General features: G+C 39.2%; 1 protein-coding gene across 4 annotated transcripts; it reads right to left on the reverse strand.

The window, feature by feature from the left end:
- Positions 1–109: 109 nt before the first annotated feature.
- On the reverse strand, positions 110–12511 carry RINT1 (RAD50 interactor 1). Of its 4 annotated transcripts, none has more exons than XM_055807549.1 (15): positions 12493–12511; positions 11479–11662; positions 10898–11093; positions 10527–10768; positions 10203–10376; positions 9976–10125; positions 8679–8835; positions 6718–6828; positions 6296–6521; positions 5565–5702; positions 4630–4829; positions 3183–3397; positions 2253–2433; positions 2046–2164; positions 110–820 (listed from the first exon to the last, which is right to left on the reverse strand). In XM_055807549.1, the coding sequence occupies exons 3-15, from the start codon at positions 11072–11074 to the stop codon at positions 607–609; spliced, it is 2304 nt and encodes a 767-aa protein (XP_055663524.1). In that variant the 5' UTR covers positions 11075–11093; positions 11479–11662; positions 12493–12511; the 3' UTR covers positions 110–606. The 4 variants fall into 4 exon arrangements, with proteins under 4 accessions (XP_055663524.1, XP_005243540.1, XP_027651215.1 ...); XM_005243483.4 differs by lacking the exon at positions 12493–12511 and adding an exon at positions 12052–12166; XM_027795414.2 differs by lacking the exon at positions 12493–12511 and adding an exon at positions 11986–12115.
- Positions 12512–12784: the final 273 nt, after the last annotated feature.

Consider the following 12784-nt stretch of genomic DNA (forward strand, 5'->3'; position numbering starts at 1 on the left):
CAGTTAAAGAAGGGTAGCACTTCCAAGTAAAATGCTGTTTTCTTACTTACAGTCATTATGCAGTTTTTAAGGAGAAACTTTAAACAAAAATTAGGAGAGACTCTAGTACACAGAAGAAAAAAAATAGTGTGTTTTCTTTATTCAAAGTGACATATTCCTTCATTCTTTCCTTCTGTGTCTTGTTTATACACATTTCAATAAAGAATACCCATTACTTGGGGCTTAAAGATGTAAAAAATCTGTGCTTCAATGAAGGTGGACCTGTTCATACAAAAGAGTTGCCCATATTGTATACGGGTGTGTTTACATACTCTCTATTTCTTAGAACATTACCCAGCACACAACATTGACAAGGCAGATGTATTCATTAGAGGTGAAGACAGTTTTAGCTTCCAAATGCAGCAGCAAGGGGGCTGCACACAAGTCAGGAGTGTTTTGAAATTTTTCTAAAACCGTATACAGTAAGGTATAAGACTAGATTAAACCAATCATTCAGCATAGAGTATTGAAAAAACCTACACAAGTATTAATACTTATTTGCTTTGCTTTTGTTTGAAATAAGTAATCTAGACCAAGTTACTGTATTAACCATTCCTGAAGAAGTCTTTATTTTCCTGTATTTGGCCAACTAGCTCTCAAATTGAGAAGAATCTCAACATCTTTTTGAGCTAATTTATAAACTCCAAGTTCGTTTAGTGCTGCTGTTGCGGATGGTTGGTTTGGCTTTAACGTGTCACTTTCTGAAGCTGACTGTAGTACATCCTTCAGAAGCAAGGCAGAGCCAACATTCAGGTTCAGGATAATGCAGGCTTCTTTTATGCTAAAAGAGAAAGTTAAATAGATTAACACAAGAAGTGTGCATGAGATGCACTTAATTTTGTGCACAAGTGATCAACAAAAAACACTCCATGGACTTCTGAAAGGGATCAGAAGTGTTGGACTCAAAGGTACTGCTCAGATCAAGGCAAACAGTATACTTGTTCTTACTGTCTAAGCCTTTTCCCTTATGTATGTGTATTTCATAAGCATCAGTATTTTGCCTCCCAGTGCCTGGCATGGCTTTTGCTTCTTAAGTTTTCACCACTATTAAAAATACAGAATAGGATTTACCACTTAATCTGTCTGGCTTTCCCTAACTACACTTTTCCCCTAAGAATTAGATAATTCTTATTCAGTATATTTTAAGAGCACAGTTTAACAGACAGTTGTTAGAATCTGAACATTTTCCCTAATTAATTTCATTAGGGAGGAAACAGATACCCTGTCTTTTTGTCACACTGTTTCTAGTCTAAGTATGACAGACAGCCATGTGCCCATTATGCATTATTTATGGCTCCTTTGTGCATCCGTTCTTCCTCTTATGCTGGGAGTAATACGTGTGTATCCGTTACCTTTATGAAGGTCATGTGCTCAAAAAAAAGCCTTAAACCTGAAGATAACTACATCAATATTCCAATTAAAAAATGCCAATATATAATCTTTGTCTTCAACTGTTCAAGACTGAATGCCATGCTCCATGTTGGTTTAAAAATATTAAGATTTCTGCCCCAATTAGTCCAGGAGTTTAACAGTAGATTCTTTGGAAGACTGTGGGCTATTTAAAAAAAGACTAACCACAAAGAAGGTAGCTGCTTCTCATCAATGACAGCAACTAGACTGCTATGCAAGGCAATTCTGAATGGGAAGACAGTGTAAAGTAGTCTTTCTTCTAACAATGAAGTTTACTGTGTTCTAACTGTATCTTTGAGAGTTTTATTGGCCCCAGTTTTAGAAGTCTGTGCTACTTCTATTCCTTCCGTAAGTTAATTTATCTGGATATCCTGCCTGCACAAAATACTCCGGAACACATGGCACAGTCTGGTGCTGTCTGAATACGTGCTGCTGAGTCAAAGCTTTCCTAGTTGTAAACACTGGAAGCATAAATGATCCACTCGTTTTAAATGTATCAAAACTCACTGTGAAAAAAAATTGGTGATTTGTAAGACACCTGTATTCATCCAGACGTTCACTTTTGAGATACCCATAGATGAGGTTTGCCTACTTACTGCTTGAAGTAGTTTTCTGGCCTCTTGCAGTAGTGTGAAAATAAAGGGAACAGATTTCTAGCCATGTCAAACTGGAGTTGTGCTGCTCCTCCTTCGTTGAAATGATTTGCCATAATTATCTACAAACACAACGAGATGCATCTACTGTTGAAGCCAGTCACTGACACCCACACTGTATTGCAAAGGTCACATTTTGCTGATACCTACTTCCTGATATATGTATATATCCACCTTCTCTGCAAGCATTTGCCAGAAAATTTTGAACAGCGAGTGACAGAGCTGCTGTTCTAGTTGTAGCAAGCGGTCTCGTAGGGTCAACAACATCGGGCAAGCTGTGCTTGATAAAGACATTACTGCTTGCTCTGCTTGAGATGGTAAAGATAACCACCTGAAAGAAATTTTCACACTGAAGTCATCATAATGAAATTATTCATATGACAACTGAAGTCAAAGTTACCCTTTAAAAAGAAAAACCCTACCCATTTACAATGGTTCAGAGAGAGTTCTTCCCCATTTCAAATCTAAAAGTAATTGCAGTCTAATGCTATGTTTAAATTTCCTTTAATATTAAATCTCATGCTTTAGTTAAAAACCTCTGAACATGCCATTCAAAGAAACCCATCTAATTTACAAAATCACTGAGTAGTTGTATTCCTTTTATGAAGTACGTCAGAAATTCTACTCAGGAGCAAGCATTCAAGAAGCCCTGAGTCTGTGAAGACAGAACAGTCATTACGGGGCATTCTGCATTAACTTTATTAATACTACACGAAGAAAGTAATTCTTCTCCAAAATAGAGTGATCCAGAATTCTTCCTAGGATTTTTAAGATAACGCACTCACTAATTGTGGAATTACTTTAGAAAATATAGGATTGAAATAGTCTTATATAAATATATACAAAAAACTATACACAGCCTTATATATAACATATATATAACCTTTTTTTTATATATATATGTATATATAGCCTTATATATAATAAGTGTTAAGAAAATTTTCCAAAACTTACTACTCTGCATCATTCCTATTCAGGAAAATAATTTTGCCTATTGGCTATTCCTGCCTTTATTTACCTCAGTATTTTTAAAAGGAAATAATATTGTAACATGGGAAGAGAGTAAACAGACAAAACCACCTCTCTTTTTTGTACAGCTTTGCAGCATCTTTGACCTCTTTGAAGACATGATCTACTTGACGAGTCAGCATGTCATGTTTCAGACGTTCCAGGAGGTTAATCATTTCATCAAAGACAGAACTCTCCATGGAAGCCAGCTGCCCGAGCTGCAGTTGACTCACAGCACTACTTTCTGCACAAACCTCCAGCTCGGCCTGCTGTAGCTGCAAGAAGAACTAGAGAAACAATCAGATGTGAGTACTACAAAAAATCATTGCCATTTGACGTTTTCTTTGGTGCTGTAACAGGCACGGTTCTAGAAAACACTCTCCTGACACATTTATAAACTTAACATTTTAAAGATTTAAAAAACGCTTGCTTGTCTTTCCCCATGGTCCTGATTTAGTGAAAAACAAAAGAGAGTGGTTTACTACTGGTGATGGAACTGACATGGGTTCCAGATACAACAACAGATAGGTAATGGGAATACATCTAAAGAAATACTAAAAAGGTATTTTAAGATTGACAGCAGAATGCTTTAAAAAACCAAACCAAACTGATTTTGACCTTTTTGATGTTTGCAAAAGTAAACTAGAATCTTTAGTTGTTTTAGAAATAATCATTCATTAAAGCATAAATTTGCTGGGCTGGTAACAGCAAGAAAATAGTTCAATGTGACATAGTGGTAACAACTTCTTGGTTTTGCTTTTAAGCAGATCAAGACACTTAGGTAGCCACAGCTATACAACATGATAGCAGCTTCTTATCAAATCAAGACTATTCTCTGCTAGAGCCACACTTCCCTGTGAAGACAAAAAAGATTTGGAGGCTGCCCATCTTGCACGCAATACCTATTTCTACACACTTTACATGTAGCAGTTTTTATGACATTGTGTACCAATAACCATAGAAAAGCTGAAATGCTGCAGAACAGCCATGCTGCCACAAGGTTACTATATAGGAAAAAAAAATAACTAATTCCCAATATCCTGTTATCAGTGAGTGGCTTTTCTGAGCAACACCTAAACCAGGTTGCAATGCAGATACCCATGCCAAATCCATTTAAACTAACCTGCTATGGGACTAGTTCAAGCATTGTGCATAGGCCACTGCACGCACTTTAACACTGATGCCATTAACACTGGCTCACAGAGCTCCAAAATCAACTCACTTTTTACAATACAAAGCATGTAAAGGAGACTACTTTTTTGTCTGTTCAGATTATTCCACTCCCCAGGCTGTCTCTGCAGTTCCCTATAAAGTTTCTAATTAATGCAGCTTACATCTCAAACAATAATCTGTCCTTATTTACACATCTTTTATTAAATCTGAATTTACATCTCAATCTATATTTCTTAGTAATTAGTTCTTCTGAATACACTTAAACAGTGCTGAAAATAAAACATCTGATATCAAACAAACATTCAAAGTCCATTTCTTAATTATTTTAAGTAAAATAATTACTTACTACATTGTCAGCCCAGTCTGCCAACACCGTTGCTATATAGTTAACAGCGTTAAGGATTGCACAGTATCGGAATCCTAAGGAAGCTCTAGTCTCTTCCTTCATTACTTGAGTTAATCGTATCCTGAAATCATCAACTAACTCCTTCTGTAAGCCCAGGAACTGTAGTTTTCTGGAATCTGTTGGAAGATTCTTATACCGGTCTGGAAAGACGTTAATAGTGTTGTTAGGTTTTCCAACACCAAAGAAAAGCTATTCAAAAAGAAACATTACCGTCATCTTACTACACAACCTTACACCTATGAGAACATCGTACAGTATTTAAAACAGGTGGCATATTTTAATGGTTTCAGGGAAGCTACTCAATGCAAAAGCTAAACACGTAAAGAAACTTCATCCTCCCCCCTCCTGCTTCCACTAGCATTTTGTATTGTAATACCTGAAGCAACGTCATTACACCACACCATCCAGTGCAGCCCCTGGAGCGTACTCAGAGTAAGGCAACATCGTGGAATACACAATTAAGTGTCTCCTGAAAACTTACTTGCTCTTATGTTCTGTTCCAAGAAAGCAGACTTGACTTTATAGCTTCTAAATTGTCGCAGATTTGAAAGGAATAGTAGGATTTTTTTATAACTGCATTGTAACAAATTATGTTCCCTCAGTTATGAATGGGTTTTAATATGCTAAATATCAAATGTATTTTTTTAATTATTATTTTGTAAACATGCCACTAGCTCAAGACTGAATAGTGTCTTGACTTGGTGTCCAAAATACAAAAAGAACAGGAAAGCTTTTATTAAATTGCAAACATCCCAACTTCGCAACATTGTTTGGTGACTACTGCTGACAATGGATATTTAGGAAAGAAATCTGTTAGCTGAAGGGTTTTTACTATTCATTACAAACAAGAGCAATGCCCATACGTTAACATTTACCTGTTATAACTAACAACAGAGTCATAAAAGTTTCAGCGCAGTCTGGGACTTTCATTTCATCTACATCAGTGATATCTTTGTATTGTGATATCCACGCAGCCTCTGATGAAAGCATCGAGTCCATTTTCTGAAGAGCAACTGAGATGTACAAAACTTGTAAACTGTTTAAGTTTTTAATTAAAAAAAAAAAATCTAACAAAATCCCTTCTAAAATACAGAAAGATAAAAGCCTTAACTCTAGTAAGTTAAATTTACATTTTCAGGTTACAAAACTACTGATGACTGGCTTCATACGAAACCAGCTTCAATATATCTGTATTTGCAATGCTGTTAACAGCTACGACAGAATTGTTTGGGGATTTTGTTGTTTTTTTAACAGTTGGCTTGCTCCTTTCCAATATATTTCCTCTTCATTTCTCAAAAATTAATACCTTTCCTCTATTTCAATTTAAAGTCCACCCTTGTCTGCACACACATAAATATAACATTTGTCTAAAAATAAGTCTACTGAATCACATGCAGCTTAGGGACAAGAGTCCTACAAAGTACAGAAGCACTATTAAGAGTCTAACCAATCTTCCACCAAAATAATCAGAGTATAAAAATACGCACATCTTAGTAGTAGCCCTGTCCAAGTGACTCATCCTATTTGAGAATGCTATTCATATAAGTATACACATACTTTCTGATTGTGCAATATAAAAGACAACAAAATCAAATGGAAGTCTTACATTTTTTTTCCACTGTTAGCCACCTTTGGAAGCAGGATTCTTCTGACAGAATATGCATGCAGCTGGGAAGGCTGCTGAGATAACCATGAACACTGTATAACTCTCTCTCAAATAGAAGTACCTCATCCACAAGGTGACAAAAGAGCGTATCATCATACAACAGGCATGGAATATCAGCAGCCAGCTTCTCCAAAATCAGCATTACTAGAGCACGAGAGAATTCAAGCTTTTGAAAGAAAAAAAGTGAATAAAATGTCAGAAACGGGAAGTATTAACATATGCAAACATGTACATAACAAACCGCTACAAGACTGAGTTAAGTATTACCAAATTACTTTGTGAAATCAGTGGAAGTGGGCTTACACAAGTATCTTACCAGAAGTTGATTGTATTCATATATGTAAAACCATGAAAGTGCTTACCCCAGCATTCACTGAAGATCCTGCCTTGTCCAGTATTGGCTGGATTTTGTCATCAAGGAACTTTGCATGATTTCCAATCCACATCAGTACTTGCGTTAAATACCACTCAGGCTTATATAAAAAAGAAAATAAAGTATTAAATGCATCCAACAACATTTGTTCAAGTGCTACTAGCATCTTAAGACAAACATCTAAAATCACCAGTCTCTTCCCTTGACTTCTCTCTATCTCAGATTACACAAGTCTTTCACTGTATTTTACTTAGCTTTGATTTTCATAAAAGCAGTATCAGAGAAGTATTTCTGGATTTCAGTTGCCTTAAATGCACCAATTAATCTGTTTCTTCTCAGGCAAAAGCTCCATTTTTTATCTCCCCTTCTCTACTGCTTTCTCAGACATGAGGTCCCCTTCGCTGCTTCATGTACTTCCTCCTGTTCTTCTCTGTGGTCTTTATTTCTTGGTACAGCAAAAAGGATGTACTCCTGAAAAAATTCTTCCCAGTAGCTCCATTCTGTCATTGTACCCAACCTCAGCCCCACCTTCCCCCAGGAGGTGGGGAATGTATCACCTTCTCATTTCACATTTTAATGCCTTTAAGTTTTTGCAGTTTCCATACCTAAAGATAAGGTCTGTGGTTTTTGATGAACGCTTCTTTCAACGTTAGTGCAAGTGGAAGCAGTTCCTATCCTCCTCACTCCCAATAGCTGAAGAACCTTCTGTTGAACTGCACTCACATTCTCCAGATCTTGTGCATGTTTCTCACATCTGTATTAATTTTCACTTGTCTACTGAATTTCATCACGTTTGGGGTTGGGGTTTTTTGACCCTCCCTCTGCAACTCGCCAAGATCACTGTGAACTCTGAACCTGTCCTCTGAAATACTTGTAATCCCTTCCAGGTTGATGTCTTTCAAATATTTCACATGGCTATTTTCTTTACACCATTACCCAAGGTATTATTAAAAAAAACAACGACCAAACCATAACGAAAAAAACAACCCAAAATTGAGCAAAGTGCTGTTGGAATACCTTTCTGATCTGACACTAGATTACCTGTAAACTTATCTTCACAAGTTTTTTTAGAAAAACAGTTGTTCACCTATTCTTGTTCACAGATTTCAACTCTTAAACGTAATTTTCCTGTTTGCTTCTGAAATTATTTTGTTCATATCTATAAAACCTCTCCCCCACTAATACACATAACATTATTTTTAAAAGCACCATAGTAGCAAATGTCACGATTGCAAACATATTCACATTTACCTGAGATTGTCAATACAAGCACACAGACTTGTGCAACTAAACTGTTACAATCAGCTCTTGAACTCTGCTCCAGATGTACTGCAGCAGCATTAATGCATTGAAACCTACTCCAATCATTACTCTCAAATAAAAATCCTCAGTCTTTGAAGATAACACAGACAAAAAATGACTCAGTTTCTAACTGGTAAACTGGAGATCTCTTGTACGTCAATTAAAAAATTTAACCCAGAAAACTATGTAACAGTGCCTTTAGGCTAATCACATTTTATCTAGTAACAGCAGAATCCATCATTTTCAGTTACATGAAGGCAGCAAAAGACAATGCCAAAAATCAAAGTCACAGCTTTGTACAGCCTTTGAGTTCAAGCGATAAGGAACAGTGCATTTTCATGCAGACAGAGGAAATATATCAAAACTTCTGAAATTATGGGAATCAGTCTAAGATTGTAGTAACACTTTCTAAAGGATCTGGGCAAGGGAGAAATATTGCCTGGCCCAGAGAAAATGCTTGCGCCTCTGGAAAGTCTCCAAGTGCTATTTTGATGTCTGTCCACACTTAGGTAGGTACAAGAACTGCACAGTTTTGAAGAACCTTAATTTCAGAAAGGAAAGTGTTAAAGCTATCCAATTTAAATACAGTAATCTATCTCTTGCTTTAAAAAGCAATTAACCCCCCCGCAAAACTGCTTTCTCCCATACCTTGTTTAAAACATTGGTTTGTTTATTTCCAGTGAAATGATACTTGAATCTTTTCTGAAGAGGATTCAGCATGATCTGTATTGGAAGGATAATGGGTGGCGATGGGGGTAAAGAGTACTTTTCTGGAAATTGTTTAGGTGTGGTTAACAGTTCATCTCTAAGTTTGACAGTTAAGGATGAATTTAAGTGTGGAATTCTCCCAACATCATCATTTCAATAGCATGGGTTTATAAAAATGAACATTTCTTAGTTTTACCTCATTGGCTGAAGGCAGCATTATGCAATCAATACAATTCCTCAAATATGAAGAATACTCAAAATATTTCCATTCATATAAAATTTAATACAACTCAAGCTGCTAAGGATTATTTATTCAATCGCAATACAAGTCACTTAAGTCAGTCTGATTTAGGAAACTCGTATCATTAAAAAAAAACAACACAGAAAACCACCATTGTCAGTACCACACACGGGCTGTCCAAGAGACACACTCATATTTGTTAAAAGAAGGATAAAAGACTCATGAGATTAATAAATACAAAACATGATCTCCCATTTTCATGTACCTGATTTAAGTGACCCTGTCTGTCAGGCCAAAATTGTTACCAGCTCAGAGCTGTGTAGAATGGTCTTGTATCTTCCCACTCCATGCCTTTAAAAAAAGCAGCCACAATCACTCCAGGAAAAATTGTTTGGTTGAGCTTTAGCTCTGCTTTGTTTAACTCACAAAAATAACCCCAGAGGAACAGAACGAGCAGCAGTGCCTTCTGATTAACCTCAAAGGCAGACGACTATTGCACAATGAAAAGCCTTCTCTAGTCACCCCTTTTTACAAAGTCTCCTTCTGAAACATTATCTTTAGCTTTCCCTCTTTTCCTTCTGGGATGGGATGCATCAAGGTGATTATGGCTGATTTCAAAAAAGGCTATGAAAGGAAGAGCATTAACTGTGTAAAATAAAATATACATCACTATTTTTTTTACTAACACGAGTAATCTTACCAAAGTGTATGTAAGGCCTGATCCTCATGAAACCTGAACTGTCAGCTACTGTGAGATGACTAGATCTCATGTCTTGGAGGTAGGAAACTTTGCTACTGCCAGAAACGGCAACTTTAGCACCTGGCATTTTTTAAACAAACAAAAAAATTCATTCTAATGTTAACACAAAGTAACATAACTTCAAATTATCTTCTGTCTTTAGGGAGAACAAAATTTTAAATAATTCTCCTTGAGAACGTGCATCTCTGACATTTGTTATTCTTACTGAAGTACATGACAATTATTTAAAAGGATACGAGGTTTGCAATTTCAGAAGCTGACAAAACAACATCTCCAAATTGTTGTATACATCAGGAGCACTGGCTGGTGCAGCAAGGCCGAATGCCTGAGACTGTGGTGGCCCCACAAATGGCCAGCGGAGCTGGGTTAGTACCTCTTCAAAGTCACTGCAACACAAAATAAGCAATTTAACTCGAATCTACAGTACAACCCAAAGATGAGAGAGTGACAGTACATCTCTTACCTCGACAATTTGTCTTTAAGAATTTTATGCCAGAATTTAACAGTGGATCTCACAAAAGCAAGAAGATGAGAACAAGATGATTCCTGAAGTTTAATATCTAGTTCTGCCATGAACGCTAGAGTACTGGCTGCCTCTGGAACATTGTTGGTCATCAGATATTGCTGAATGCTATCACTATAAAATACAAGTCAAGACCAAAAACTTATTAAAGGTAACAGAAAAAAAATCATTTGTATATTGAGAAATTAAGATGAAACTATTGTCACAATGGGACAATCTAGGTTACCAGTCTCAGAACACAGATGCAGTACTCCGGAACTTTACCTTAACTCTTCTATTCGTGAAATCCATTTAAGATAGGCCAGGTGTCGTTCAATCTCTTCCACTTGACTAATTAGTACATGGAGATCCTCCATGCATGGCTGTGCTTTCAGTAAGTGGCTACTGACTGAAACAGACAGAAGAGCTTCTTCCTCTAGAAGCCGACCCAGAGACTTTTTAGAATCTTCTGCATTCTTTAAAGCATTCTGTATTCTTTTAGGAACTTCCGATGAAACTGTAAGTACCTACATTCACAGAGAAGTATGAAGTCTGCCATCTGAGATATTAACACATTGCTTTAATTTGGTTAAACATACTTAATCAGTCATACAGCATATATAGAAAAAGAAAGAAAAAAAAAAAAAGATGCTTACCTGTTCTTCTAACTGCTTTTTATTTTCAGATAGCTTATCAATAAGGCTGTCTAGCTTCCTAAGAGAATCATAGTCATTTCCAACTTCTCTTTCCACAAATTCAGAAACATAGTATGGGATATCACAATGATCTAGGTCTCTAGTGACTTCTTTCTTTCCAACAGCAACAGCTGCCATGTTTTCTTTCTCTGCAATACTGATCATACAATTTTTAATTAGTCACCACTAAGCACAAAAAACCTATTGATCTACTGAGCTTATGAAAAGCCGGCCAGTTCAATTTAAACTGAAACTTAAAGCAGTATATTTCTTGAATGTCATATTTAAGTGAGACAATTTGGTGGCCTAAGTCTTAGCTGATAAAACCTTGCTTACACATCCAACTGGTAATTTTTCATATGTTAATAATTACAAAAGAGAAGTATGCCTGTCAATTTCAACCTTCCCTGACAGTATGAATTTCATTAAAAACAGTTCAGTACATATGTAGTTTCTACATATGTAATACAGAAATCTTAATGAGGAATACTGGAAAAGTGGTTTTGCAAAATACAAAGGAAGATAACAATATTCTGCTTTACCTCTTTGCACAGTTTAGGATGCTCCAGAGATATCAACTGATGACTGACTTATACTAGCAAAGAATCCGCTCAAGTCTTGCGACGATTTGTAGAGTAAAATCATCATTGAGAAAACCCACGCAGTTTAACAGAAAAGGCACTTGCTGATCTACACACATTTGGCAGCATCCGGAGAAAACCAGACCTGAAATTGAGAGGATCACGTACCGTGAAACAAAAAAAGGCAACAATGACAACTGTTTGGCTAGTTCAGTTCTCAGTTTTTTAGTATCACTCTCAAAAGTGATAAATGAAAATCATACACTTGTACTTTATCTGCTACAAGTTTTCATTAAGTAAAAAAACCCCAAACTATTAGGCATACGACAGGAAAGAGTGAGAAAACGGTGCAGTTGCTGAGCCAAAGTTGGAGAAGCAGCAGCGAGCAGCCAGTAGAACAAACTGGGAGACCAAGGCTGTTGCTGACAAAGAAATGAATTAAAAAAAAAAAAGAGTAGTAAAACGCACCATGCGGTTCGCAGCAAGGAAAACAAGTAATACCGCACCAGACTGCTGCCCAAGCGCTGCTCTTACCAGAGAAAAAGATGAAGACACGGGAGGCGAGAGGCACGGGACACTGCAGCACCCCCCGGCCACCCCCCCGCTGGCGCACGCAGCCCCGCACCCACCCCCGCCACAGGGCCGCGCCGTTCCACGGGGCGCTGGGAGGCCCCGCGGAGGCCGCTGCCGCCCGCGGCCCCGGCGGCTGGCCCAAGCCCCCTCCCCCGCCGGCCGCCAGCGCCCCGCCGCGCCCCTCTCCGCCCGCTCCGGGCTCTGCCCCCGGGGCGGCGCTTTCCCGCGCGGCGCCCAGCGGGGCTGGGGTGACGGACCCGGCGGGACAGGCCCGCCTTTCCCCCGGCCGGCCGACCCCCGCGGGGCTCCCGCCCGCCGGAGGGACAGCTGCTGCGGCAGGGCCCGGCAGAGCCCCGCGGCAGGGCCGGCCCGCCCGGCTGACAGCACCGCCGCCTCCCTCACCCGCCGCCTCCCTCGGCGGCCCCGCGGGCGCCCTGACACGTTCGTGGGCGGGGCCGGAGAGCGCAGGGCGCACGCGCACTGCCCCCCCGCCCGGGTGAGGGGCCCGGCCGCCGCCGCCAGCAGCGCGCATGCGGGGGGTGCCCGCTCGCTGCCGGTGGCCCCGCAGCCGGCGGTACCGCCCCGGGCAGCGAGCGGCCGCGCCCCAAGGGAGGGCTACGCTCCGCTGAGGGCGGGGCGCAGCGGGTTCCGTTCCGTGCGGGAAGCGCGGCCCCGCCGCTTCGGGAGGCGCCAG

This window comes from Falco peregrinus, chromosome 6 (genome assembly GCF_023634155.1).
Source record: "Falco peregrinus isolate bFalPer1 chromosome 6, bFalPer1.pri, whole genome shotgun sequence".
Classification (NCBI taxonomy): domain Eukaryota; kingdom Metazoa; phylum Chordata; class Aves; order Falconiformes; family Falconidae; genus Falco; species Falco peregrinus.

What these genes read in the sequence shown, in the direction of transcription:
- RINT1 (XM_055807549.1), bottom strand. Translation starts at nt 11,074, where the DNA reads ATGGCAGCTGTTGCTGTTGGAAAGAAAGAAGTCACTAGAGACCTAGAT. An exon ending in TCTGTTGTTAGTTATAACAG is followed by an intron (nt 4,830 to 5,564) that starts GTAAATGTTAAC and finishes ACGTCTTTCCAG; the next exon opens with ACCGGTATAAGAATCTTCCA. An exon ending in AAGCTGTACAAAAAAGAGAG is followed by an intron (nt 2,434 to 3,182) that starts GTGGTTTTGTCT and finishes AATTTCTTTCAG; the next exon opens with GTGGTTATCTTTACCATCTC.